Genomic DNA, 27411 nt, shown 5'->3' on the forward strand with positions numbered 1-27411 from the left:
TTACAATTGATCTTAAATTAAACTTCAATTTACATATTTCAAATATTTGTAAAAAGGCTGCAAGGCAATTAAATGTTTTGAAAAGAATTGGGAAACACCTAAACAAACTGAGTAAACTTACAATTCATTACTCTTTTATTATGGCAAACTTTAGTTACTGCCCTTTGACTTGGCATTTCTGTGGGGAACAAAATACCAGAAAAATAGAAAAAAAATACAAGAACGAGCGATTCGCTTTATTTATGAAGATCATCAGAGTTCATACGAAACACTCCTGCAGATTTCAAACCTTCCATCACTAAAAACTCGTAGAATGCGATTAATTGCCTTGGAGACCTTTAAAATAATTAATAAAAAATGTCCTTTATTTATTCAAGATCTAGTTGTAATAAAAAACAATTCATATAATTTCAGGTATGTGAACACTGCTGAGGTACCTAGACCTAGAACCTCAAGTTATGGTAAAAGATCCTTTAGATTTGAGGCAGCACAAGTATGGAACTCCCTTTCCAATGAGGCTAGAATCATGACCTCCTATGACCAGTTTAGGAATTATATAAATTCCTGGTGTGGGGGTCAAAAATGCAACTGCAGTTCATGCCGTTTCCATCCAGTGCTGTCTCAAAGCTGAAATTTCTTTCTTTCTTTTTATAATGGCCTTTTGCTCTGCTTTTTATGCATTTATTAAATATATCTGCTATTAAATGCTAGTGCTTAATAATTTATTTATTTATTGTTTTTATGCTTTTTAGTTTATTATTTTATGATATTCAAGTGATTTGCTGATTCCCCCGTTCAGTGCACATAGAGGCGCTTGCCACATGAGCTTTGACTCTGGAGGCTCATAAATCAAAATTAATTTGCTTTCATTAAATTTGCATGCTTTTTCATTTTTATTTATTAGTATTTGCATGATGCTTCATGATTTTTTATGTGATAGTCGGTTAAAGAGTTCACCAGAGCTCATGTTTTGTCTGTTATTATGTATATATATGCCGACTCTAAATAAAATTTACTTACTTTCTTACTTTGCTATATTCTAAATATTTATACATTCCTGCGTGTGTTAATTATTAATTGGTAAGTTATATTACCACTTAGTCTTTATGTTTGATAAAATATCTTGTTGTGTTTCATTTTGTATGTAAATGGTTTTTCTTTCAAATTAATCTCGAAACCCTCCAGTCTGAGTCCTCATGAAAATAGAAAGAAGAACAAAAGAAAAAATTAAAATTAGAAATAAATAAATATTGAAATTGAAAAATTACGTTATTGATATTTGTTTTATAAAATAAACCTAACATTCATTCTAACTGCTAATTATTTTATTCAACATTTCATATTAACATTTATAAGATTGATATCAAATTTGGCAGCTTTGTCTCGGTTGACAATGTTTTCTCGAGGTTTTTCTCAATCTGCTCTATCATCATCTCAGCTAGGAGTCATTTAAAAAACTGTACATCGTGTGCTTTGTTTATTTTCTAGTTTGTCATATTTGGAAATATCACAAAGATGAAGAGGAATGCGCGTCTGTGTCGAGGTCCTCCAAAGCAAACCGGAAATCCGACATTGATTTTACATCCTTTAAATCCAATTGATCCCTGATTGTTTGGTAGAATGTACTTGGACACTGAAAGAAAACAATACAATATTTTTTTCCCACAAAAACTATGTCTCCTTTAATCGAAATTTCAAAAGACAAAAAGCCATAATCACACCAAGTTGTCTATCAGAATTGCACACAATTTCAACTGTGCTTAAGACAATTTGACAAGCTTTAAAACAGTTCAATACAAACTTGAGGTGATTTTGTGTTGAAAAATAATACCATGTGTAGAAAAATGCAAAGTCTGTCTTTTACTTTGGGAAAATCCAAGAATTATTACAATATAAAAAAACGCAAAGTATAAGTCCTTCTTAATATAACCGATTGATATCATGTTCATATTTACATATGGTGTGCAGTTATTATCTCTATTCTTATACGAACGGTTTGTGATTTTGTTGTTGACAATCTATCTTGTATCAAGGTAAAAACAAGGGTTTCATCAGTCCCGTTGGAGCCCGGGCCCGGAGTTCAGCGCCATATCCTTTTATTATTGGAGCCCGGAAACCTTTCAGTAAAGCCGGAAGCCTAAAATATTGTGCAAAGGAGCTCGGAGCCCATTATATGGAGCCTGGACTAACTTTTAAATTAAGATGGACCTCGGAGCAAAGAACCAATGTTAACCCTTACTGTATGTAGATATGATAGAATCCATATTCCGTTATATGAAGTACATCCTAAAACAATATAATTAAGATATACACGTGATGTGAAGTAATAGTGTTTTATTTAACGATCTACCTGTATGTAAGGTCTCAGATACTATAATCAACAAACTTCCTGATTTAGCCCCCCCCCCCCCTCCAAAAATAAAACTCCCAACAGAAAAATTAATATAAAGGTGCGTAACTCAATATGACGTGAAGTTATTCCTGCAAGTTTTTTCATTCCTTTTGGTTTATAGTTCAAATCCCTACATAATCTTGACAAAACTTCAACACGGGCAAATGTTTACATCTCACTGCATGTTTAAGATGACCCTTTGTATCGATTTGAGAGACATTCTTTAATTTAAGCACACAAATGCGGGGTAATATCGTCAACTACATTAAACACGAAACTTTGAGATGACAATCCTCCCCATATGTAGTAATAATGAAGCCCATGTTGCAAAACTAAACTTGATAATAAGTAGTTCTGTAAAGTTTCGTTCCATTCCTATACTGTAGGACAGATAGTAGACGGACATTGCCAACATTTCTTTGTGTGAAATTATTCACCATTCATTCGTTTTGAGGAAGTTTCCCGTGTTACATTCCAAACTAACTTTTGCTTGATTTCGGAGAATAAACTTTCTTTGTGTCAGACAAAAAATACAAATAAAACGGTTCAAAATCATTTAGTTTTTTTTTCAATCCTCTGGTATCTTCCCTTCTCTCTCGGTCACTTTTCTAATTAGAAAGAATCATGTCCTGTATCATTCAACAAAATTTCATAACTAAAATCACGATTTAATCACAAAAAGACCAATTTATCAGTATCTTTTTTTCAAGCTTTTAAAAATTTGATATTTTAGGTCGGGATTAATTGTTGATGTTTACCGTTTACTAGCATTAACTAATGAAAACAACTAACCTCCTGTACAAGGAGCCGGAGAAATGCGACGTCTTTTCCTCTTAAACGCCCCAGCAATTTTCTGAAATAAAATTTATTATACATTTATATATTCGCCAAAATATTTATCGAGAAAAAAATGGGTTTCCTCTTTATTCAGTTAACAACCTCGATGGTTTCATGGTATCGTGCTCGTCTCGAGTGAGGGAGGTCGTATGCTCATTCCACGCCTGCCTCGAACCAAAGTAGGATCGGAGTCCGAATACGTTTTTTGTGAACTGGTACCTTTCAAAACTACCACGATAAAAATAAAGTTAAACATGTTGGTCTATTACAAACAAAGGAACGTTAAAATTGTTATCAATTTCAACATGAATCCATTCCTTCTCATCCGCATTCTCTTATATTTGTGTTTTTTAGTTTTTTTTTAAAGGGAGGAAAAAATTTTTAGTAACAAGAAAATGCCAAAAAACACCAGTTATATAAAAATAAGGAGATGTGCCGTTTGCAATTGATTGCCAAGGAGACCACTATATCCACCACAATACAAAGGACAAAGATGTAAACAATTATAGGGCACTGTAAGACCTTCAACAATAAACAAAACCCATACCGTATAGTAAGTTATAAAAGGCCCCGGTATGAAACAAGAGTGCACACACTGAAATGTCTCGCCTTCTTTACTAACCATTGATTTTATGTTGATAGTCCTTAATATAAAGCTTTACTACAAGTAACACATAAACTTAACATGATCCAAGAAAATGAGGTCAAGGTCAGATAAACCAAACGAGAAATACATGTACACCTTACAATCATTCAATAAACCAAACATACTTGACCTATTGCTTATAGTTTCTAAGAAACAGTCTTAACCAAGAAAACTAAATATTGACCAATGAACCATGAAAATGAGGTCAAGGTCAGATGATACCTGCCAGACAGACATATACACCTTACAATCCTTCCATACAACAAATATAGTTGATCTATTGCTTATAGTTGAAGAAAAACAGATCACAACACAAAAACTAAACACTGAGAAATGAACCGTGGAAATGAGGTCAAGGTCAAATAAAACCTGCGAGACTGACATGTACATCATAAAATATTTCCAAACACCAAATATAGTTGACCTATTGCATATAGTATTAGAAAAAAAGACCAAAATTCAAATACTTAACTTTGACCACTGAACCATGAAAATGAGGTCAAGGTCAGACGACACCTACCAGTTGGACATGTACACCTTACAATCATTCCATATTCCAAATATAGTAGCCCTACTGCTTATAGTATCTGATATATGGACTTGACCATGAAAACTTAACCTTGTTCACTGATCCATGAAATGAGGTCCTAGACAAATGAAAATTGTCTGACGGGCATGAGGACCTTGCAAGGTACGCACATACTAAATATAGTTGACCTATTGCATATAGTATTAGAAAAAAAGACCAAAACTCAAAAACTTAACTTTGACCACTGAACCATGAAAATGAGGTCAAGGTCAGATGACACCTACCAGTTGGACATGAACACCTTTCAATCATTCCATATACCAAATATAGTAGACCTACTGCTTATAGTATCTGATATATGGACTTGACCACGAAAACTTAACCTTGTTCACTGATCCATGCATTGAGGTCGAGGTCAAATGAAAATTGTCTGACGGGCATGAGGACCTTGCAAGGTACGCACATACTAAATATAATTATCCTATTACTCATAATAAGAAAGAAATTAACATTACAAAAAATGTTGACTTTTTTTTTCAAGTAGTCACTGAACCATGAAAATGAGGTCAAGGACAATGGACATAATTATGACAGACGGAAACTTCGTAACATAAGGCATCTATATACAAAGTATGAAGCATCCAGGTCTTCTAGCTTCTAAAATATAAAGCTTTTAAGAAGTTAGCTAACGCCGCCGCCGTAGCCACCGCCGCCGCCGGATCACTATCCCTATGTCGAGCTTTCTGCGACAAAAGTCGCAGGCTCGACAAAAATTAGAAACAATTCAAATGAGAAAACAAATGGTCCGATGTATGTCTCCATTAACTATTTTAAACAGAAATGAAAGAAATAAAGAGATAGGACCGATTCAAGTTCCCGAGATTTTTTCACTCACATTGTCAAAATTCGAAAGTTGTTATAAACGTCCGAGAATTTGCATATCAAAAAAACGGCCAACATGAATTAACATGTACCGAAAGCTTTACTTCAAATGGAGTTTTTGTTTTTAGAATGTCTGACAATTTGTTGTCATTTTTACATCGAATGTGACCCTGAGAGGTCATACCAGTGTTATGTTGCCGCAGAAATTTCCTTGCCGTTTGACTGATAACCGAACGTATTTCGTATAATTACGCGGATATTATCGAGTGTAAAATAACATTCTTTATCGCTTGTTATATATTAATTCCATCAATAAATATTCATGAAAATAATTTTTAAGAACATAGATAAATGTATGAAAATGTTTTGTCGTGATTAATATATATATATCAATAACAAATCATGGATACCGAAAATTTGTGTTAACGCATGCGGAAGAATATCTCGAGAATGTTTTGCAACAAAAGCGGGAAAATATGAATGCCTACTCAAATCCAATCTATTAGAAAAACGATTTATTACAGAAGAGTGTCCACCATGCTCTTGCACTGCACTATCATTAGAATAGTAGAATAGAATGATATATAAATGGATGAAAATTTGCCTGTAGAGTTATTAAGATGATCTGTTATATATATAACTGGTATACAAATATTAATATAATATATTACAACAAAGCAGAGTATACTGATAACAAATGATTATATCACTACAATATAATATTATTACGGTGAGGTTGAATTCCCTGTCATTTATTCATCATCCACACAGGAACTTGTCTCAGAAAAAAATATATCTATGTACCTTAACCTAACTTTCAGGTATAGAGATGTGATTTTTTTTCTGAGACAAGTGCTTGTGACCATCCACCAGAACTTGCGGTAATCCGATGTTCAGTACTTCAGTACTTTGATGAAATATGTTGTGTATTTGACAATGAGACAGCAACCCAAGTGAACGACACAATACCCAAAGGCATTTGGAGGTCAACAAAGTCTTCAACAATAGACATTTCTATACAATATACCTAACTTCTCAAGATCATGCAATCTTTGATATATTACTTCGAAAACCATTGAATAATCCTTACTTTATTATATAATTATAGCATATTGATCCAAGATATTTTAAATATTTGAGAAAAAACGTTTTTCATAAGTGTAAAGCTCAGAATGAGCGAAGACACTTAGCAAAAAAAAAACGACATACTTCGGCAGACTATTATTATCTAGCCATTTTTCTACTTGGGAAGGTGTCCATTTCCTCACTGTGTTAATTACAGTAGTCTTTCCTTCCTTTGGTTGTGCACCCGACATCACTGGTATCTCTGCTTGCAATATTGGCTGTAACAATAGAAATAATACTTCATAGACCTTTTTGTATAAAGTTCTAAAATGTACTTTATTACATACAGTTCAAATACATATGATAAGACTTATATGCGTTCATACATACAGCTATGGAGATTTGAACACCTATAAGTATAATTATCTGAAAACTATGAGACTAAATTAGAGCAATCTCAAATCTATGATAAGAAAAATATTTATTGTTCCAATTAAGGGCTCTTGGTGGGCAGCAGGACATTTATGCACACAAAACAGCACACTTTGATTTTTTTACATTTAAATGAAATATTAAATGTTCATATTATTATAAACCTACATATTTTCATCTTATATAAACAATGCACATTTTATTCCAGGCAGGACCAGAATCATAAAATCGTTTCAACAATCATCTTTATTAATTATACATTATACTTGTACATATATAAGATGTGGTATGAGTGCCAATGAGACAACTCTCCATCCAAGTCACAATGTATAAAAAAGTTAACAATTATACGGTAAAGTACGGCCTTCAACACTGAGCCTTGGTTCACACCGTACAGCAAGCTATAAAGGGCCCCACCATGACTAGTATAAAACCATTCAAACAGGAAAACCAACGGTCTAATCTATAAAAAAAACGAGAAACGAGAAACACTTATGAACCACACCAACAAACGACAACCACTGAACAACAGGCTCCTGACTAAGTTATATTAATTCATGTTTCGTCTAACATCTAAACATTTGATAATATAATTCCCTAAATACTTTAGGACAGACACATTTTCATCAGTAAATAACCAAACAAATTTTGCCTCATTTATGAGATCTGAAAAGTTATGACAAATATTGTTTATCTCTTTAAAAAATACCGCCTTTTATGATAAGAAACATACATCAAATTTTGTCAAAAGAACTCGATGAAAGAACCTTGATATTTCCAACTTAGTACCCTCGTTTTTTTTTTTTTTAGGATTTCGTGTTCTATGTTTTGTCACTGTTATTTTAATTAAATTATACGTTCGTCTTTTTCTGTTGTTTTTTATCGGACGTCATATGGTTGTTGGTTTCCCTAAATGTTTCACTCTTTCTAAAAAAACAATTTGATCGAGCTCACAGATTTACACCAGATTGCCGTTTTTGGTAAATGGCTCATTTTTTATATTAAAAACATGGGTATTATGTGAAATTACTCTGTGAATGAACGTTTCATTAAAATCTAGTCACTGCTTCATGAGGGATGGTAGTATATGGTATGCCTATCACTTTTGAATATAAGTCAATATCCATGCATTTTGTTTCAAAGTACATACCGCATAGCAAGCTATAAAAGGCCACGACATGACAAAAGGAAAAACAATTCAAACGAGAAAAGAAACGGCCTGATTGGTGTACAACACACCTAAAATAACAAACCAAAAGAGTCACAGAGTATCGATTTGAGAGTAATTGCAGTTGCTAAAACCTAGTTCAAAGCCAATAAGAACTAATAAAAAAATTCGTAAGGGTTCCGCGGAACCCAGTGTCTCGCCTACTTTTGCTGTTAATCGCAGGCTCAACAAAAATGAGGAAAAAAAATCAATAAAAATACTCCTTTAGATACTATCTTTTGATTGTAAGAAGCTTCTGTCAAAGTTTGGTATAAATCCAGGATAGTTTATGAATCTAATAAATGTTTTAAAAACTTTAACTGCAGACTGTATTTAATGTTAACTGGAAGAAAAACTAAGTCCATTTATAAGTAAAATACGGATAAACAGGTACAAATTTTAACAAAATTTCCTTCTAGATACTAGCTTTTGATCATAAACAAGCTTGTGTCCAAATTTGATACAAATCCAGGATAATTTAAGAAAGTTATTAAAATTTTAAAAACTTTAACCAGAGTGAAAATATTGTTTCCTGGCAGAAAAACTAAGTCCATTTATAAGTAAAATACGGAAAAAATGAAATTTTTTTTTTAACAAATTTACTTCTGGATACTATCTAATGATCATAAACAAGCTTCTGTCCAAGTTTGGTACAAATCCAGGATAGTTTAAGAAAGTTATTAAAATTTTAAAAACTTTAACCACAGAGTGAATGTATTGTTTACTGGCAGAAAAACTAAGTCCATTTATAAGTAAAATACGGAAAAAATGAAATATTTTTTTTAACAAATTTACTTCTGGATACTATCTTATGATCATAAACAAGCTTCTGTCCAAGTTTGGTAGAAATCCAGGATAGTTTAAGAAAGTTATTAAAATTTCAAAAACTTTAACCACAGAGTGAATATTTGTGGACGCCGCCGACGACAACGACGACGACGACGACGCCGACGCCGACGGAATGTAGGATCGCTATGTCTCGCTTTTTCGACTAAAGTCGAAGGCTCGAAAAAAATCATGTATCTAAGACAAAGTATCAGAATACGCATGAAATGTTTGTCAACAAAAGTTCTTACAAACCCTCAGGTATACAGTTATCTGTTATGTATTTACCTCCTGGTGTGATTTAACAACATGATCTGGTACCTCTACCAGTACTTTTGTACTTCTGTTCAATGCCTCCAGTATTTCTCGGATCAATTCGTTTGTTTTTTTCTCGAATGGATATTTTCCACTGAAGTCATAAAACAGTTTGGCACCAATAATTAACCCTAGCCAACCATCAGCCTTGTAATTCATTTCCATTTTTAATGGTATTATCTTTTTCTTCAATTGAAATGCGTATTCTGCCTCTGTAAATATGACAATTCAATCTGATTTAAAATTAAAATACATGAAAAGGACATTATCATTGTGTCGGCATAATTTAAACTGCCATATTTTTTTTAACGGATCATTTATAAACAATTATTTCCTCTAAATGTTAAATGGGTCTAAAAATGGATGAACATAGCATATATTGTCTCAAATGGCCGACGTTGTCACTAAAGTAAATCAAAATAAGCCGATTGATTGAAGAAATTAGGTCATATAACCTTGTTATTAGGAATAGATGTGATTAAATTCTCTATCAAATTTTGTCTTGTTCGATATGATTTATTTTTGTGTGTACGTAAATATACATTTAGATTTAATAAACAATATAAACAACACAAACCAGCTCTACAGTTATCGCTGTTCTTATATTTAAATGAATAGCAAACAAGTACGATATCCGCCTGCTCAACAGCTTTAGCCATAGCCTGCAGTGTTGACCCTTGCATATCATCTACGTCCATCCATACTTTGATACCACTGTTCCTTAAACTATCACGTATCTGTTTTACCATTGGTTGGTGTCCCCAGTTGTAACTGATCATAATGTGTCTGTTGGCATTTCCTATTGGTTTGCCGTCTTGCAAACCACCAATTCGAGTTTGCACTAGAGAAGATAAATTGAAAAAATTAAGAAATGCTAATTTTGTTTTTATAATCATCGTGATCCATATAAATCATTTACTTAAGCACATGATTTTTTATACCATTCAAAATTTTAAATTCAAATATATGTATGATACATCTAAAAATACTCTTGGTTTATGAGTAAAATAAATCACAAATACATACATGAATTATTGTGTCAACTGTTATTAATTTACAACATAATTATATGATATTTACAGCTTTTTTGGTGGTCTGTTATCGTCCATAAAGCTTTATTGCTAATTCTTTTTACTGTTTGGTCTGACGATTGGGACATTTTTTCTAATGTCTCTATCACCTTCCATTTTTCCGTCTCTATCATCTCTGTTCTGTTTTTTTCATCAAATGATAACGTCCAGATAGCACGTACAGCCTCTGTAGATAAACGTCTATAAAGTTACAATCTATGACATCATGATGTTCTTTATTACTCGGAAACATAAATTAAAATTATAATACTATTGAAAAATTAAATGCAATACAATATGATATGAATGTAAATCAATTGTTGCATTCAAACTTAACTTAGTACATGGCTTATCTGAACATATATTCATTTACTGGAAGAACCAATAATTTAGAGTAAGAACGAATTATTGTTTGTAGCCTACGTCAGTTTTTAGAGTTTATTAAAAAATAAATTGAACAGTATATAATTTACCACGTTGTTCCTCGATGTTGCCACTGTCACTGATTTTCACAAGAAGAGGAACAGCACCATGTTGTACAACTGTTCTCTTATTGTTGTCATTTCTTGCCACTTGATGAACAACTGAAATAAAAAGAAACGCAAGCAAGCTTTAATGCAAAATACTATCTTTGAATGAGTTTTTTTTTTTATTTAAAGATAAAACAAATTACAAGTTAGAAAATATAATATCATGGTAATATTTTTCTTTTACGAAACACGAAAACGTTTCATTGTCAATAATTAGAAAAACAAGAGGTTTCCAAGAGCTTGAATCGCTCACCTGGTTAGAAATATGCAATTTTGATATTTTTCCCTTTTATTGCAATCAGTCATGTTTGCTCATTAGTAGGTATTATTAAGTGACATTTTGTAAGTCTTGTATTGATGGTCATTTAAGTTTATCTATTAAAGTTTTTGAGATAAAAAAAACGTCATTTAATGGCAATAAATCCTACAACTAGTGTGACAATTTGGCCATGTTGACTTACTTGTAAATCTTCTTTTGCTTTTTAAAGTTTCTCTATAACTCCTATAGTTTTTTACAAAAATGCAAAAAGGGTAAAAAACATCATTCAGGGAAAATAATTTGTAAAAGGAGTCTGTATGTTGACAATTTCGGCCATAACGTCTGATTTGATTTGTAGATCTTATTGTGACCATTTTTACTGTTTCTCTCCGTCTATTATAGTGTGTGCAAAATGGAAAACAATATCGTATATCAATTAATGGCAATAACTCCACTCAGGGGTCAATTCACGATTTCAACTATGAATACTTAATTGTAGATCTTATTTTGCTGAACATTTTTGCTGTATGTTGTTGCTATGCACAATGTATCAATCTTTGTTTCTGCAATAAATCATAAAACGGATAAAAATATTCAATGAGAGGCAACATTTCATAAAAGGATTCAGTTGACAATTTTGCCCATGTTGACTTATTTGTAGATCTTATTGTGCTTAATATCTTTGCTATTTACAATATCTCTCTACGATGGTTTCTGCAAAAAATAGTGAAAGACCATCTTGCAAGGGAAAAAATTCCTTTAAGCGATCAGTTGACAATTTCGGCCAAACTGACCTATTTGTAGATCTTGTTTTGCTGAACAGATTTCTTCCGATATATTATAGTTTCTTTCAAGGGCAATAACTCCTGTATCACTATGCTTTACTTAGTTTAAACATATTTTATTTGCTAAATATCAGCAAAATGGATGAGACACAAGTAAATCATACTTATGAAGTCTTCTCCATATTAAAATACAAGTATATATACAATAATAACATTATGAGCATGCATGTAAAGCTAACAAATTCATTAAATATTATACGAACTATAAATAAAAAGAAAAAAAGAACAAGAAGAATGGAAAAGGAGGAAAAGAAAAAGAAGCAAATTATATTTTCTGTGATGTTGACTTAGGTTTGATGGTGATGATCATCCGTGCCGGTAGCAATAATATTTTATGAAGGTACTAGAAATCTGTTAGACCTTTTAATGAAATCTTGAACATGTTTGAAAATTAGGAGATTTTGTTCATTTGAAAGTTCAAGATCTCCGCAAGTTAATAATTTAGTATCAATAATAAAGTTTTCAGTAAGCCAATTAAGATTGTTAAGTAAAATTTCTCTACACGTAGTGTATTTTGGGCAAACTAAAAGAAAATGATGAACATCCTCAATATCAGACCCACACTGACACGAAGGATCCAGTATAATGTAAGCATTGAAAAGGTCAGAGTTCAAAAATGAAGCGGAACATCGCAATTGAGTTAAAATAATATTCAGTTTTCTCTGACCGTACATATAATACGGCGCAACTCTACTCTGAACACTTTCATTTTTCAATTCTCTCTTAAATTTAGCTATAGAGTCGGTGTTTCGAATTTTTAAGTCAAGCTTATTCCATTCTCGTATTGTGGATGGAATAAAAGATTCGGTGGTAAGGGAAAGTCTACAAAATGGAACAATGATATTTTGACCGTTTCGCAACGGATAGTTGGTTGTACTTTGTATACATGGGGGGACAAGATTACACGGGTACTGAGGTGCATGTTTTTTATTTATATTATAAAACATCTGTAATTTTCTTCTTCTTCGTCTTTCATATAAAGATTCCCAGCCAACCTCAGAGTACAGAGTATCAGTTTAGTGAAGATTGGTAGACCTGTTACAATTCTTGCGGCTTCCAATTGCAAATTTTCTAATTTATTTGAATAACATATCCCACAATTATCCCACACTTCCGTGGCATATTCAAAAATGGGTCTAATAAAAACTAGATAAAGTTTTTCTAAATCATTACGAGACAGTCGATATTTAAGTTTACGCAGAACATTAAGGTGTTTCTTTACACTTGTAATTATACTTTCAATATGATTGTTCCATTTTGCGTCACAACTAAAGGTAACTCCCAGGTGCTTATGCGATGTATTTATAGGGATAGTTTTATCATTTAGGGAAAAGTTGAGATCTGGTATCTCAATATTTGAAAATATCATAATTTCTGTTTTATCAGGATTAAATGACATAAGCCATTTAGTTGACCAAACGTCCAGCTCTTTCAGGTCGCGGTCGATCACAGATTTAATCTGTGCACCATCGCTACCGGAATAACTGAATGAAGTGTCGTCTGCAAATAGCCTACACAGCGATGTAAGCTTATCAGCAATATCATTAATATATAAAACAAAGAGAAGAGGGCCCAAAACAGATCCCTGGGGTACACCTGCTGACACATTACAAAAAGAGGAGGACGAATTATTCAGTACTACTCTTTGTTTCCTGTCATGCAGATAATCTTCAAACCACTGTAATAAGGTTCCATCAATACCATAGGCTTTCAGTTTGTGAATAAGACCTCTATGCCAAACTTTGTCAAACGCTTTAGAGAAATCACAGAATACAAAACAGTTTATTTCTTTTTTTTCCAAAGAGTTTAAGATGCAGTTGTATATTTCTAAAAGTTGATGGACAGTTGAATTTTGGGGAAGAAATCCGGATTGATATTCATAAATTAATTTGTTAGCGTGTAGATGATTATACAAGTGCTTAAAAACAACTCTTTCCATTACTTTTCCAACACAACTAATAAGAGAAATTGGTCTGTAATTTGAAGGCAAGGATGAATCCGACTTTTTGAAAATAGGTATTAAATTAGCTATCTTCCAACTGGTTGGATATTTGCCTTCTCTTAAAGATTTATTGAATATAATTTTTAGCGGAACTGCAACCTTTTCCGGACATAACTTAAGCATTTTATGGCTGATCACATCTGGGCCTGATGCCTTGTTTGGATCTAATATCTGGATAATATCTATGATTTCTTGTGTATTAATTTGGATTTCCGAAAATTTACTATCAGTTTTTGTTTTAAATTCGGGTAAATTTACATGTTCTTCATCAAGTTTTGAAATCATACTAAAATATTTGTTTAATAAGCTGCATTTTTCCTCATCTTCATATACGACATCGTTTAGTCCATTATCATTTATAATATTTTGGAGAGGGGGTATGTTGTCCGAATTTTTATTTGATTTAATCAACATTTTCATAAGTTTCCAATACGTTTTTGAGTTCGGGGAGTTTTCTAGTTTAATACTGTCCAAATTTGTTTCAAACTTTTCTTTGGCTATTTTTTTCATATTATTTACTTTATTTCTCTGTTGCTTGTACCTCAAAATGTCATTTTCAGTCTTGGATTTAACTGCTTTTTTTCTTTATCGGTCTCGAATTCGAATTTCTCGTCTTATGTCGTTATTGAACCAGTGTTTGTCGTTATGTCTTACAGTTATTAGTTTAGTAGGGATACACTCTTTGGTTATTTTCAAAAATTCTATTTTAAATATTTCACACAACTCGTTGGTGTTTTTAGTGTCTGGAAGCACTGTGTTCCAGTCTATTTCATCTAATTTCTCCGCAAATTTTGATTTATCAGCCCTATCATAGAGCCATATTTCTCTTTTAAAAGATTTAAAATCGGACATTGGACATTCGAGAAATGCAATAGGTGCATCATGATCACTAATATCGGATGGGGTTTTTAGAACACTAGAAAAGGAACATGTCATATGCTTTACTATACTGACTGTATTATTAACTACAAACACTTTTTTGTTGGTGTCTTTGTTTTATTTAACTGTATGTGTGTTTGAACGTTTAATTCATTTGTGTTGTATGTCTGTGCTGTATGTTTACACAGTTTTGGCTGCTGGATCTCAGTTATAGCCACGTTAACCTATTATGTCTGTTTGGGTTGCTCACTTAATTTGGCAATATTAAGGAACATTGAACAACTGTTATGCAAATGGGCGTTTAACCCACCATTTTCTTATGAAAATGTCTGCACGAAGTCAGGAATATGACAGTTGTTTTCCTGCGTTTTTTAGTAAACAATGTTTTTTTCCAATTTTTACAAAAATCAAAAATGATTTTAGTTGTATATATAGATATGACTGTGCATAAAATTTATGGAAATCAACTCTTCATACGACATTTAACTTATGCAGGACAGACGGACTAACATTGTTATAGGGCAACTAGTCCGTGTCGTAATAGAAAAAAACAGATCCACTGAACTTTCCTAGCTCTATTTACAAACAAAACTAAAGCGGAATAAGTCATGGAAATTCAATCTTTTGGTATACCAATTATAAATATAAATTATCATGTGTTTAAAGAATGATTTGATCGTTTTCGTGGATTTTTACAATACCAAAATAAGCGACAACAGATATGTCACGATCCTTTTCATGATCATCAAATAGCGGTACTCGATCTTTCACGACCAAAAATATCAAATTTTTCATTTTTTGCAAAGTTTCTGATTAAACTAAAACAAATTAACTTTAAGAACCATTTTAAACAGTAATATGGAACGATATTTTAAAAAAAAGTACCGGGTAGTTTATGCATTCAAAATATGAAAAAAAAAATCATGTTTGTTTACATTTTTATTTCTTTGAAATTTCGATGAGCAATCTGCCTTTCGTAGTTTTGTAAAAAACGGTGTACTTTTAAACCTTGATTTTTCTCAGATACTGATCATTATGTTGAACCATTTTGACAGACAGTTTTATTTTACAAATATTTGTCAATATAATGTATTAAATTAGATTATTTACTGACGTTGCATGTTTCTCCTCGATAAGATTTTATTCACGATCCTATAGCAGATCTTTCACGATCCAATCGCAAAACTTGACTTCGTTCACGATCATTTTTCTCGATATACCGAATGACAGCTGTGACATTATACAAGGGAAGATTTTCTCTGACTGCAGTAGATTACGTTACAAGGAAAGATGTTCTTTGATTGTAGTTAATTACATTGCAAGGAAAGATTTTTCTCTGATTGCAGTAGATTACATTACAAGAGAAGATTTTCTATGATTGCGGTGAATTACATTTCTTGGCACGATTTTCTCTGATTGCTGTTGAATAAAATGCAAATAAAGCTTTATTTCTGAGACAATTCTTAACAAACGGAAAGTCAAGTAGACTTTGGCCGAGTTAGAACTTGAAATATGTATTGTTTATGTTAATCTCTAAATGTCTTTTACCTTTAGTGTCGTTGGGTTTCTGTTACATCGATGTATACCACACACCCCTTTTCATAAAAATGTTCAGGTAGTAACTAAGTTTGAACACGACGGGTGCCACATGTGGAGCAGGATATGCTTACCCTTCCGGAGCACCTGACATCACCCCCAGTTTTTGGTGGGGTTCGTGTTGCTCAGTCTTTAGTTTTCTATGTTGTGTTTTGTGTACTATTGTTTGTCTGTTGGTCTTTTTCTTTTTTAGCCATGGCGTTATCTGTTTATTTTCGACTTATGAGTTTGAATGTCCCTTTGGTATCTTTCGCCTATCGTTTGAAAGAATTCAAATAATTTGTCAACTTATTTCTAGATGTTTCTTGATCAGTTTTACATTTGAAAAAGACATAATTGTACGTACTTCTTGCTAATTCCACCAGAGACCAGCCGTCGTAATTTCTTTCCTCATTTTCCATAGCCATCGAAATTGTCCACATTAAAAAAGTAAAGACTTCACTATTGCTCTTTAATATCTCACTTTCTGATTCGTTCACTAAATCAGCTAGGGTTGCTAAACACAGTAGTCGAATTGTATTATCTTTCGAATCCAAATACGGTTTCATTGCTTCAATGCAGTTTACATCTCGAACTTTTGGAACATTATCTTCAAACATGGCAATGTTGTGTAGTATAGTCATGAGCCATTCCAGAATATCTGATCCTTCGACAGACTTAAATGGTAAAAAGGTAAAAGGTAAATTTCGTTTAGGAATGATATCAAATGTTTACAAGTGTAGTAAAAAAATATTAGCTAAAATTGTTATACGAAGTGCACTTTTTTACTTGTTTACGATGAGCAAAATGACACAAATTTAGCTTATTTTTTACCTTTTAGATGTTATTAAGATATTCACACTTCAACGAGTTTTAAGATATGATTTCAGCTCGGCTTTAAAAACGCCATGCTTTTTGTAGAACTATGAAGCATGTTCAAGTCTTGATTGCATTAAAAAAGAATGATGAGGAATCTATCTTTGATTTTGGGAACAACATAGCTTAAATGGCTTGATCTTGTTGTATCTTATAGTATGATGTTCATTGACTCCACAAAAACAAAATCGAGAAAGTATTTTAACTTAGCAGATTTTAAAATATTATTCAATAATAGCACATAATAGAATACCTTCACATCAGTTCCACTAAAGTGAGGAGCTGTCCACTGTTGTAGCTTTCCAGTTGATATGTTAAGGAAGTGTGTTTGCTGAGAAATAATGCCACTCAGAACAGAGTTTTCATCAGAACAGTTCAACAAATACCACAACATGGTATGTACAGGTTCAATGTGTTCTGGTGATAATCCAGGATATACAGAGCTGCTTCCAGATTCCAATATTTCAGCGCAAATTTTACAATAAATTTCAACTATCTGATTCTCTTTTGCCTCCTGTGTTAATTTCTGCTGCATGTCTGACCTGTAAGTCGACGGTTCGTGATGAAGCAGAAAGGAGACGATTTCATTCAATAATAAAGCAGCATTCTGAAAGTCAGTATTAACGAAGACACCTTTGGTTCTGTTATGATTTGTTTTAATTACCAGCATATAATTTCTGCCAGAATTAATAAGATTGGAAGGATTTACTGATCCATGATTTGTTAATACGTCATATTCACTATTAGATTCATCACCATCTTCAGACAAATTACATGTTTCTGCTTGTCTTTGCATTGTGACAATCGTTTTAACCCCAGCACAGTTTGACGTAGATATAGATGATGAGACGTTGTCAAGCTTTTTCTGAAAGATAGAACATCAGTGGACATGTTTTAAACATATTTACTAAAGGGTAACAATGCTTAAGGCTTAAAATAAACATACCATAACTTACATTGAATATGTAATCACCAATTGTTAATTACGAAGTAGATAGATCCCTTAGATGTGCAGGTGTGAAAGTGCACAGACAGTCCTCAATTTTAGACGTTTTCAGAATGTAATAATGCTTTCTATTTTAAATTAAGTTTAATAAGAAGATGTGGTATGAGTGCCAATGAGACAACTATCCATCCCTCAGAGATCCATCCAAGTCACAATTTGTAAAAAGTAAACAATTATAGGTCAAAGTACGGCCCAAGTATATATTAAAATTTAAGCTTTATTGTCATCTTTCCCAAATAATTAATGTGGTGGTACTGTGATGCCATATTCTAAATGATTATAAATTCGTTTTGATTTTAAGAAACTACTCGTTCCATATACGATCATATACCTTACCCTATATTAATTGTCTTCCAATTCTGGCACTTTTACTTGTTTTTTTTTCTTTCTTAACGTCAAAAAAACAAAAACAGTAGTCCCATCTGGAGTACCAACGACCTTCAATTAATGGACCTAGCATTTATACAAGATATATAATACTGAATTTTATCATATGCACGAAACAACCTATTCATTCTCGATCCTTAACATAAATATTGGTATACACGACATTGGTCTCGTGCTCAAGGCAACGAAACCGCAGTATTCAGAGTGTCTGGACAGGTTTACTTTCGACATTCACTATATATAAACCACATAGTGATAATAAACTGTGTTTCATAACTACACAGGAACAAATCTGTTATCAAAAGGGCGCAATTAATTAGTGCTCATAGTAATATCTACAAACTGTCGATATATGTTATTGCCGAAACGTTAATTGATATTATCATCAGTTGTAGTAACGAAGCATGAGGAAGTGGTTTGGGTAGGTGCACGGGTTAACATACAAGTAATACACTGTCCTTACTAGGGACTTTATTTATGCCAGGCTCTCTGGACACACTAGGTGTACGGGTTAACATACAAGTAATGCACTGTCCTTACTAGAGACTTTATTTATGCCAGGCTCTCTGGACACATTAGGTGTACGGGTTAACATACACGCAATGCACTGTCCTTACTAGAGACTTTATTTATGCCAGGCTCTCTGGACACACTAGGTGTACAGGTTAACATACAAGTAATGCACTGTCCTTACTAGAGACTTTAATTATGCCAGGCTCTCTGGACACACTAGGTGTACGGGTTAACATACAAGTAATGCACTGTCCTTACTAAGGACTCTATTTATGCTAGGCTCTCTGGACACACAAGACCTTAATTGTAACAGTCATGGGTTAAAATTTACAAGAAATGCACTGTCTATACTAGGGACGTTATTTATGCCAGGCTCTCTGGACACACAAGAGACTTATATTGTAACCTATCTCTAAACGAATCTTTTTGGGGGAGTGAACGAATCGGACGAGCCCAGAAATCTTTATATTGTATCGAGTAACTAACATTCTTTTACAATAATGCTAAACACTTTTTGTGTTATACCTTTTGCTCCCCTGCAATAGATGTGCTGCATCCCATCGGAATGAAGTCAGCTGCTGGAAATTCTGTAAAAAGCAAAATAACAAAAAAACATTGTTAACAGGACATATTTATACAATTTATTGTACATATTGTGTAAAAATAAGTTAACCTGTTATCGATTGAGACCATTGTACTGTGATGAAACCTTTATCCAAACGGCAAATAAACAATCAAGCCGCTGCTAGGTTAAACTTGCAGTGAGGTGAGAGTTTTTTTGCTCCGTGTTTAACGCCTCACTGTGACTTTGAGATGAAGAACAGCAATACAAGCGCTGTTCCTTTGCTTTTTGTGTGTTTTTTGCTGTGCATGTACTGATTTTGTGTCATGGATGGAAACCCAATATCCTTTGTCTTTCTATTATAAGGAGATAACTACTAGTATATATGATGGTAGTATACTGATGTTAATCATAAGTCTATTGTAAACATACTGCCTTGGTGATATCGTGGTAGTGTGTTCTCCCCGAATATGAGAGGTCGTGTGCTTGATCCCCGACCGGGTCAAATGAAAGATTTTGAAAATCTGTTGATTGTTTCTTGCTTCATATCCAGTTGCAAATATTACATGCATATTCCGGAAACAAACAATTAACTATAAGAACAAAAGCTTAGCTGTAATTATGAGCGATGCCTAAACAACTAGTGCTGTGTCATTCATAAGAAACTGTATGTTTGCCGAAGATATAAAACGCTAGGAAATCATCAGTAAGTCTTTGTTTGTTATACGGTTAGTACACGAATTCTACTTGTTAGTAGAAATTTAATGACATTAATAAGTACACGTGCCGAAGTTCAGGTCGTTTGTAAAACTGAAAACAACTGTTGTACAAGAACCATAAATGAATTGAACTTCAACAAATCAGAGTGATCATGATTAGCACAATTAACTGTTGGATTTTGTCGCTGAGAACAAAGAGACGGGGAGGTACACTGGTTAACAGGAACGGCTTAGCAGATTTTATAACTATAGCAGTGCTGGAGATTAATCGCAATTCGTTTTAGATTGTTCATTTTACACTGAACTCAGAAGTAAACACTTTGGGGATATTAAATGAAATATCGAATTTTTTCATATGAAAGCAGACGAAAATCTGTATTATGTAATCATATAAACTTTCCTCTAAAATCTTCCAAATATTTGGTGGACTCCATAAGGAACCGACATCCACTGTTATATTGATTTATGCTTTGAAACTTTTAATTTTGTCATGTGACCGTGACGTCATCAACGGTTTTTTTTTCATGATTTACTCCTTAAAAATGGAATTTAAATTAAATTATAAGGAATGGCTGTAATTTATTTTTCTGTCTATTCGAAATAACCTTAAAAATGTGGTGCACACTTTTTCAGTGTTCACCACATTTTTGATGTTATTTCTTCATAGACAGAAAAAATATTACAGACATTCCTTAAATATCTTTCGTGTATCTAGTGTTGAACAATGTGTGTTGACACATTATTTTTTATTACACAGGTCTATGGCAAGCCGTTTTACTATTAATTCTAAATTCAAGATATCTTATATAATATATAAGATATGTTATATAATATATAAGATATCTTATATAATATATAAGATATCTCATAGGATATATAAGATATCTCATAGGATATATAATATATCTTATATACGACGGTTGCCACGTGTGGAGCAGGATCTGCTTACCCTTCCGGAGCACCTGAGATCACCCCCAGTTTTTAGTGGGGTTCGTGTTGCTTAGTCTTTAGTTTTCTATGTTGTGTCATCTGTACTATTATTTGTCTGTTTGTCTTTTTATTTTTGGCCATGGCGTTGTCAGTTTGTTTTCGATCTATGAGTTTGACTGTCCCTCTGGTATCTGTCGTCCCTCTTTTATATAATCTAGTGTTTATAAGAAATCTTATAAACTTTAGAAGATATCTTATATACTTTATAAAATATCTAATAAACTTTGTAAGATATCTTATATACTTTAGTATATTAATATACTATATAATAAAATATTAATTTTCGCGAACCATTTAGGTCACAGAAATTCCAAAAAATGGCATCAGTAAGGAGAGTTGTACAAATGATGTGAATACACAGAACCCGGATCCAAATTATCTTTTACTAAAAGTATTCATCATTTTCTGTTTTGTATGTACTAACAACATTTCATTTTTCTACAATTTCGATTAAAATATAATAAAACCTGCAGTTCAATAGGTCACATGCCCCAAATAAACATTCCCCGATTGGTCGAACTGTGGCCTCGGTGTAAAGCAACGCAAGCCTCGATGTAAAGATCACGCTTCCAAAAATAGAGGTATGTCCCAACTTAACATTCCCCGATTGGTTGAATTGCTGCTCGATGTAAAGCAACGGAAGCCTTGATGCAATGAAGAAAAGGGGTTGACAGGATAAACGTAATCGTTATAAATTTTAACTTCATGGTTCTTATGCAAGCAAATTTAATAAACAATGATTTTATACAGTTGTGTTATTGTTTTCACCTTACATAGGGCTTTATTTCTGATCTTATTTCTGTGTACACAATTCTGAATCTACATATTTCACCTATATCAATATTAGGTAATCCGTTTGGACGATTCCATATACTATTATGTTTTAGGGTTTTTTAGCTTCAGTGTCGAGTTGGTGTATAGTATTGAGGGCTATATATCTGCGAGAAATAAATCTTTTTTTCTGATAGATTAACTAAATTCAAAACCAATATAAAAATAGTTAACACATATATTTTATTTAACTGAGTAAATTGATCGGAATGTGAATGATACATAAACCTAAAATTCGTTTTGGTCTATCCCAGTGATGACATTTGCGCGGGAATTTAGTCCATTGACATCGTAATATAATTTACTTTGGATTATAATTATCTTTAGATGTAATGTTACAGGATTTAATGTGAAATCATTTGTCTCTTCTTTTATAGTACACGAGTTTGGAGTTTGACGTCAGGTTTGTACACATGAAGTCTCTAGTCTAAAAAAAGCCAGTGACAGAACGATAAACAGATATTGAGATAAGCAACTGTCTAGGGCCAAGTAAGGGAGGTGAAAAAGCCAGTATTACGCAGAACGATAAACAGTTACATAGACGGATCCAGGGGGTGGGGAAAATTTGGTTGATTTTATAGGGAAGCAGGGGCGGATCCAGCCATTTTATAAAAGGGGGGTTCCCAACTCAGGACAAAGGGTGGGTGGGGGGGGGGGGTGTGTTCCAACTATGTGTCCCCATTCAAATGCATTGATCGTCCAAAAAAAGGGGGGTTCCAACCCTCGGAACCCTCCCCCGGATCCGCCACTGGGGAAGCATGACGGGAGTGGGCAACCCTTAGGTCAGTCAGCGGCCACCCCCCTTTTATGAAAAGTTGTGGATCCGCCACTGAGATTTATATAAGCAGGTTTTCTTTGTGTAGATACCTTAAAATATCACCAACTGTGACTGAGTACACAATTTGATTCATTTTAGCTCATTAGCTGGGCTCACTCGCTAAAAAGGTTCATTGCGGGCATGCTCACTGGCTAACATTTTACGATATTCATGACTCATGTAGAAAAGCCGATAATCTATACATGTGTGTGAGGAGTAGTTATCAAGATTCCTTTCGTCTGTAAAAACTGTCTTAGGCCAAGTTAGGGAGGTGAAAAAGCCAGTAATAGAAAGATAAACAGATGATCAGGTTTTCTTCATATAGATCCCTTAAAATATCCCCCACTGAGGACACAATTTGATTCATTTTAGCTCATTAGCTGCGCTCACTCGCCATAATAGGTTCATTGCGGCTTACTGGCTAATATGTGTAGAAAAGCTGATAACCTATACATACATGTACATGTATATGGTCAGATCATATGTTTTCGTACGTCATATGAATTTGCACTATGCATGCCTTTTCAACGGAAATTGTGACGACAGTATGCATTCTTAATAGCACGAAAAATGATGAGAAGAGGATACGTATGTCAACCAAAATTTTTCAGCAACGTCAAAATATGTGAGGACACCCTATCAAGATCTATCAAGCTTGTGTTCATGTTGCGTTAAAACTGTTTTAGGAAGGTGAAAAATACCAACAACATAACAATAAATAGATAATCGATATTGTAAAATATCAATGTGTTGAAAAGCCAATGATCTACATATATACTTAAATATGTTCACCATAAAATAAAACTGATTTAATTTACACCACAACAGTTGAAAAAACCTTTATGTTTATATAACTTATCTCATTCTAGTCCATTCAACTGACAGGATAGGTGTACATTTCATGAACTCTTTTAATAACAAGAATCATCATGGACTATTCTTTATAGCAATATCTGTTAGCCATTTAGGGGTCTTTTGCATTCAAAGTTTAGTTTTAGTGGGTTTATTTTGCGAAAAAGAACTCAATTTCCAGATCAAAGTTAACATTTTCTATATATTTTGCTGTGTCAAAATGACCTAATAAATATGAAGGACAGTACCCATATAGACCCAAAAATGGTATATCACATTCTACACATGACATTTTAGCAAGAAAGACTGCCATTGGAGTATATAACTTTTAACCTGTGTATATATAATTAAAATACGATAATAAAATTCATGTCTTTTTCAGGACCTCTGATCCAACCATGTAGTATGGCATGTTTGTGAGATACGGTTTTGGTGGATAGGATGTTCAGGAAGGACCTGTAGTACAAAGTATATCACTGGATTGAGCTCTTTGTCTAAGTGTATTATTAAAGTGCTTTGCTTTGAGCTCAGTTCATTGTTATGCAATTCATTCTTTGTGAAATAAAGATTTGACAGACAACTCTCATGTACAAGGATTTGTCAGGGTAGTATCCATTCTATGTACAATGTAAGTAATAAGGAGATAAAAGCATTTTATTATGATTTGAACCAAACATTTTTTGTCCATTAACCAAATTTAAAAAAAAGAACAAATTTACCGGACAATGCTACACTCGCTACTAGCAATATGATGCTAGGTTGTTTTAATACATCTGTACTGCCTACTGATGACTCGGTCCTGAGTGTAAATGGTCATTCAGTATGTTAAAAAAAAAGGGCAAAATTTATAAGGCCTATCTGGCCTAATTGATTTCTAAAACTATATTTCATTGTACATGTTCAACATTTATCATTCATTTGTTTATTTCTTAATTTGTGTGAATTAACATTGTTACAGTAAATGTTAATTACTACACTTTCATACCACAACAAATACTGTATTGGTATCACTTATATTTGTATCCATATAACAAAAAAAATTGAAAAGAGAATAATTTTGCAATACCTTTTTCATATTGAATACTATAACTTTTTTGATATTTAGATATATTAAGTAGATTTTCATAATACCCACTTGACATGCTTGAAATTCTATCAGATTACTTTTGGAGCAGTTATGAGTCTTTGAAGCATGCTCACAAAGGTTTTTTTGTTGATATCATTTTCATATTGGTCAAAACTTTTTTTGCTTCGGCCAGCTTTGGAGGAGATGTTATCAAAGAATTGATAAAAAACAACACAGAAGTTTACTTTCTAGCTCTTCTAGCCCCAAGCATCATGTCAGGCATTGTCATTACTAAAAACCAATAAATGTCTTCTAATCTGAGAAACAATTTCGACATTTTAACAAAATATTTTACTAATGATACTTGCAATCCACCACAAAGTAATATAAATAGAACCATACAAATAGTGAGCAAATACATATAAAAAAGATGTGGTATGATTGCCAATGAGACAATTCTCCACAACAGACCAAAATGACACAGAAATTAACAACTACGGGTCACCGTACAGCCTTCAACAATGAGCAAAGCCCATAACACATAGTCATTTATGTTATTTATGTACACAGAATAAACAAAAAACAAATATTATGTAACACATAGACAAACGACAACCACTGAATTACAGCCGCCTGATATCATGTTCTCAGATATCATCTCCCATTTAAAAAAAAAATCACATGAAAAAATGAACCTATTATGTGTTGCTCTCCTAGCTACAAAATGTATCCAAAATCAAAGATGTGGAAAATATTCTATCATAATCATTTGGTAATTAATGCAATTAGTGTCTCTTCCATGTCCGTCTTGAACATAAAATCTAAATATTAAATAAACAACACTCCTCATGCTCAGGTTGGTTGTCATCGTTCAACACAGTTAATAACAACATATAGGAAAAACATAGAACTCCTTTTGTCATATCAAACATCCAAACATACTATCCACATTCATCTGTGTCCACACTTGTAAACTATATAAGATATCTTCTAAATTGTATAAGATATATTTTAAACTATATGAGATATCTTATAAAGTCTATTAGATATCTTGAAATAAGAATAAATAGTAAAACGGCTTGCCATATAGGTCACTATTATATAAATAACACATAGCTGAGAGGGTGATAGAGCAGATTGTTACCCCGAGAAAACATTGTCAACTGAGGCGAAGCCAAGGTTGACAATGTCTTTTCGAGGGGTAACAATCTACTCTATCACCCTCTCAGATATGTGTTATTTAATTTATTATACTGAATGTTCTGTTATTACTGTCGATTAAATTTCAAATTCAAAGTAATAAACTATGACGTCTTGTACATAACAACCATCCGTATTTAATAAAACGCACACTTGATCAAGTGTCTCCGTGAAGGATAATAGAGTATTTGCCATAGGATAGAGTCGTATTTAATAAAGCGCACACTTGATCAAGCGTCTCCGTGAAGGGTAATAGAGAAAATTAACACCCTCGTATTAGCCAATCAAAATATAGCATTTTGACATGAAGTATAATAAAATATATGATTCACTTACTAACTATATTCAAAGATTTGTATAGTTTTACTGTTAACCTGCTTGATTTGTTGCAGTTAACTGTTGATGATTGTGAGTTTGCCTTATTAGCGATCGTTTTATATGTTACAATGTTACAAAGATAATAGTAGAGCACCAACCTTAAAAATACGGGTATTATTATTAATACTAAACGAGTAAATCTTATTTTGTGTGCAGCTTTTCTGAATTTCAATATAGAGAACTTTATATTATAAGTAGCATGCACAGTGTGGTTTTTTCCGTTTTGTCCCATTTCAGACAGACGAACGGACAAATGCAATTACAACTACATGAAAATTAAACGTCATCCCTACTGGGAACACCTTTTATGTCCTAGAAAGATTAGCAATTCATGCTACACACCTTCACTAAAGAGCTAAAACTATTGATGTAAATCCTTAAGTGAGGAAATACAGATTGAGATTTCGACAAACTGAACACAATGCTATGCAATGAAAGAAATTGTCCACCCACATCTGTAGTCATTATTAGTATATGGAACACGCAACTACCTCATGACTTACATTATAAAGATGCATTGCATAATACTTCGGGTACTTTGTATAGGCTTAGTTAAGTATTTCATTTATAAAAATGGTCCGTTTTAATATAATACTGAAACGCAAAACAAATTTTTATATGAGTATGATGTTAAAACAGATCACTTATCGCTGCTAACATGTATTTACTGTAAATAGATGTAAACAACTTACCCTTTTAGATCACGACGTTTCTTAGAAGGCATCACAATAAAAAAAGTAAAATGTTTTTCAATGAATAAATAACATCCTATATATCTACCTGAAAATATAGGAGCAAATATACATGAAGATGAGTTGTTTATATTTTGCAGAATTTAAAGTAAATTGCGAGTATATACCGATATTCTATAAATAGATTGAATTTCGTTGATAATGGTTACGCGTAAACAAACATTTCTTTTAA

General features: G+C 32.9%; 1 protein-coding gene across 2 annotated transcripts; it reads right to left on the reverse strand.

Annotated features, from left to right (window-relative positions):
• Positions 1 to 1307: 1307 nt before the first annotated feature.
• On the reverse strand, positions 1308 to 27349 carry LOC127726075 (uncharacterized). 2 transcript variants are annotated; one of them, XM_052233412.1, is made up of 11 exons: positions 27268 to 27349; positions 19598 to 19659; positions 17420 to 18031; positions 16658 to 16967; positions 10674 to 10784; positions 10211 to 10387; positions 9708 to 9971; positions 9104 to 9342; positions 6496 to 6629; positions 3185 to 3245; positions 1308 to 1633 (listed from the first exon to the last, which is right to left on the reverse strand). In XM_052233412.1, the coding sequence occupies exons 2-11, from the start codon at positions 19631 to 19633 to the stop codon at positions 1508 to 1510; spliced, it is 2070 nt and encodes a 689-aa protein (XP_052089372.1). In that variant the 5' UTR covers positions 19634 to 19659; positions 27268 to 27349; the 3' UTR covers positions 1308 to 1507. The 2 variants fall into 2 exon arrangements, with proteins under 2 accessions (XP_052089372.1, XP_052089371.1); XM_052233411.1 differs by having other exon boundaries at positions 27180 to 27349.
• Between the last annotated feature and the right edge of the window lie 62 nt (positions 27350 to 27411).

Source organism: Mytilus californianus, unplaced genomic scaffold, assembly GCF_021869535.1.
Source record: "Mytilus californianus isolate M0D057914Y unplaced genomic scaffold, xbMytCali1.0.p SCAF_16, whole genome shotgun sequence".
Lineage (NCBI taxonomy): Eukaryota > Metazoa > Mollusca > Bivalvia > Mytilida > Mytilidae > Mytilus > Mytilus californianus.

Coding starts and splice junctions, on each gene's coding strand:
- LOC127726075 (XM_052233412.1), bottom strand. CDS start 19,633: ATGGGATGCAGCACATCTATTGCAGGGGAGCAAAAG. Junction 16,968..17,419: donor TTAGTGGAACTGATGTGAAG/GTATTCTATTAT, acceptor TTACCATTTAAG/TCTGTCGAAGGATCAGATAT. Junction 6,630..9,103: donor TTGTTAAATCACACCAGGAG/GTAAATACATAA, acceptor CTATTGTTACAG/CCAATATTGCAAGCAGAGAT.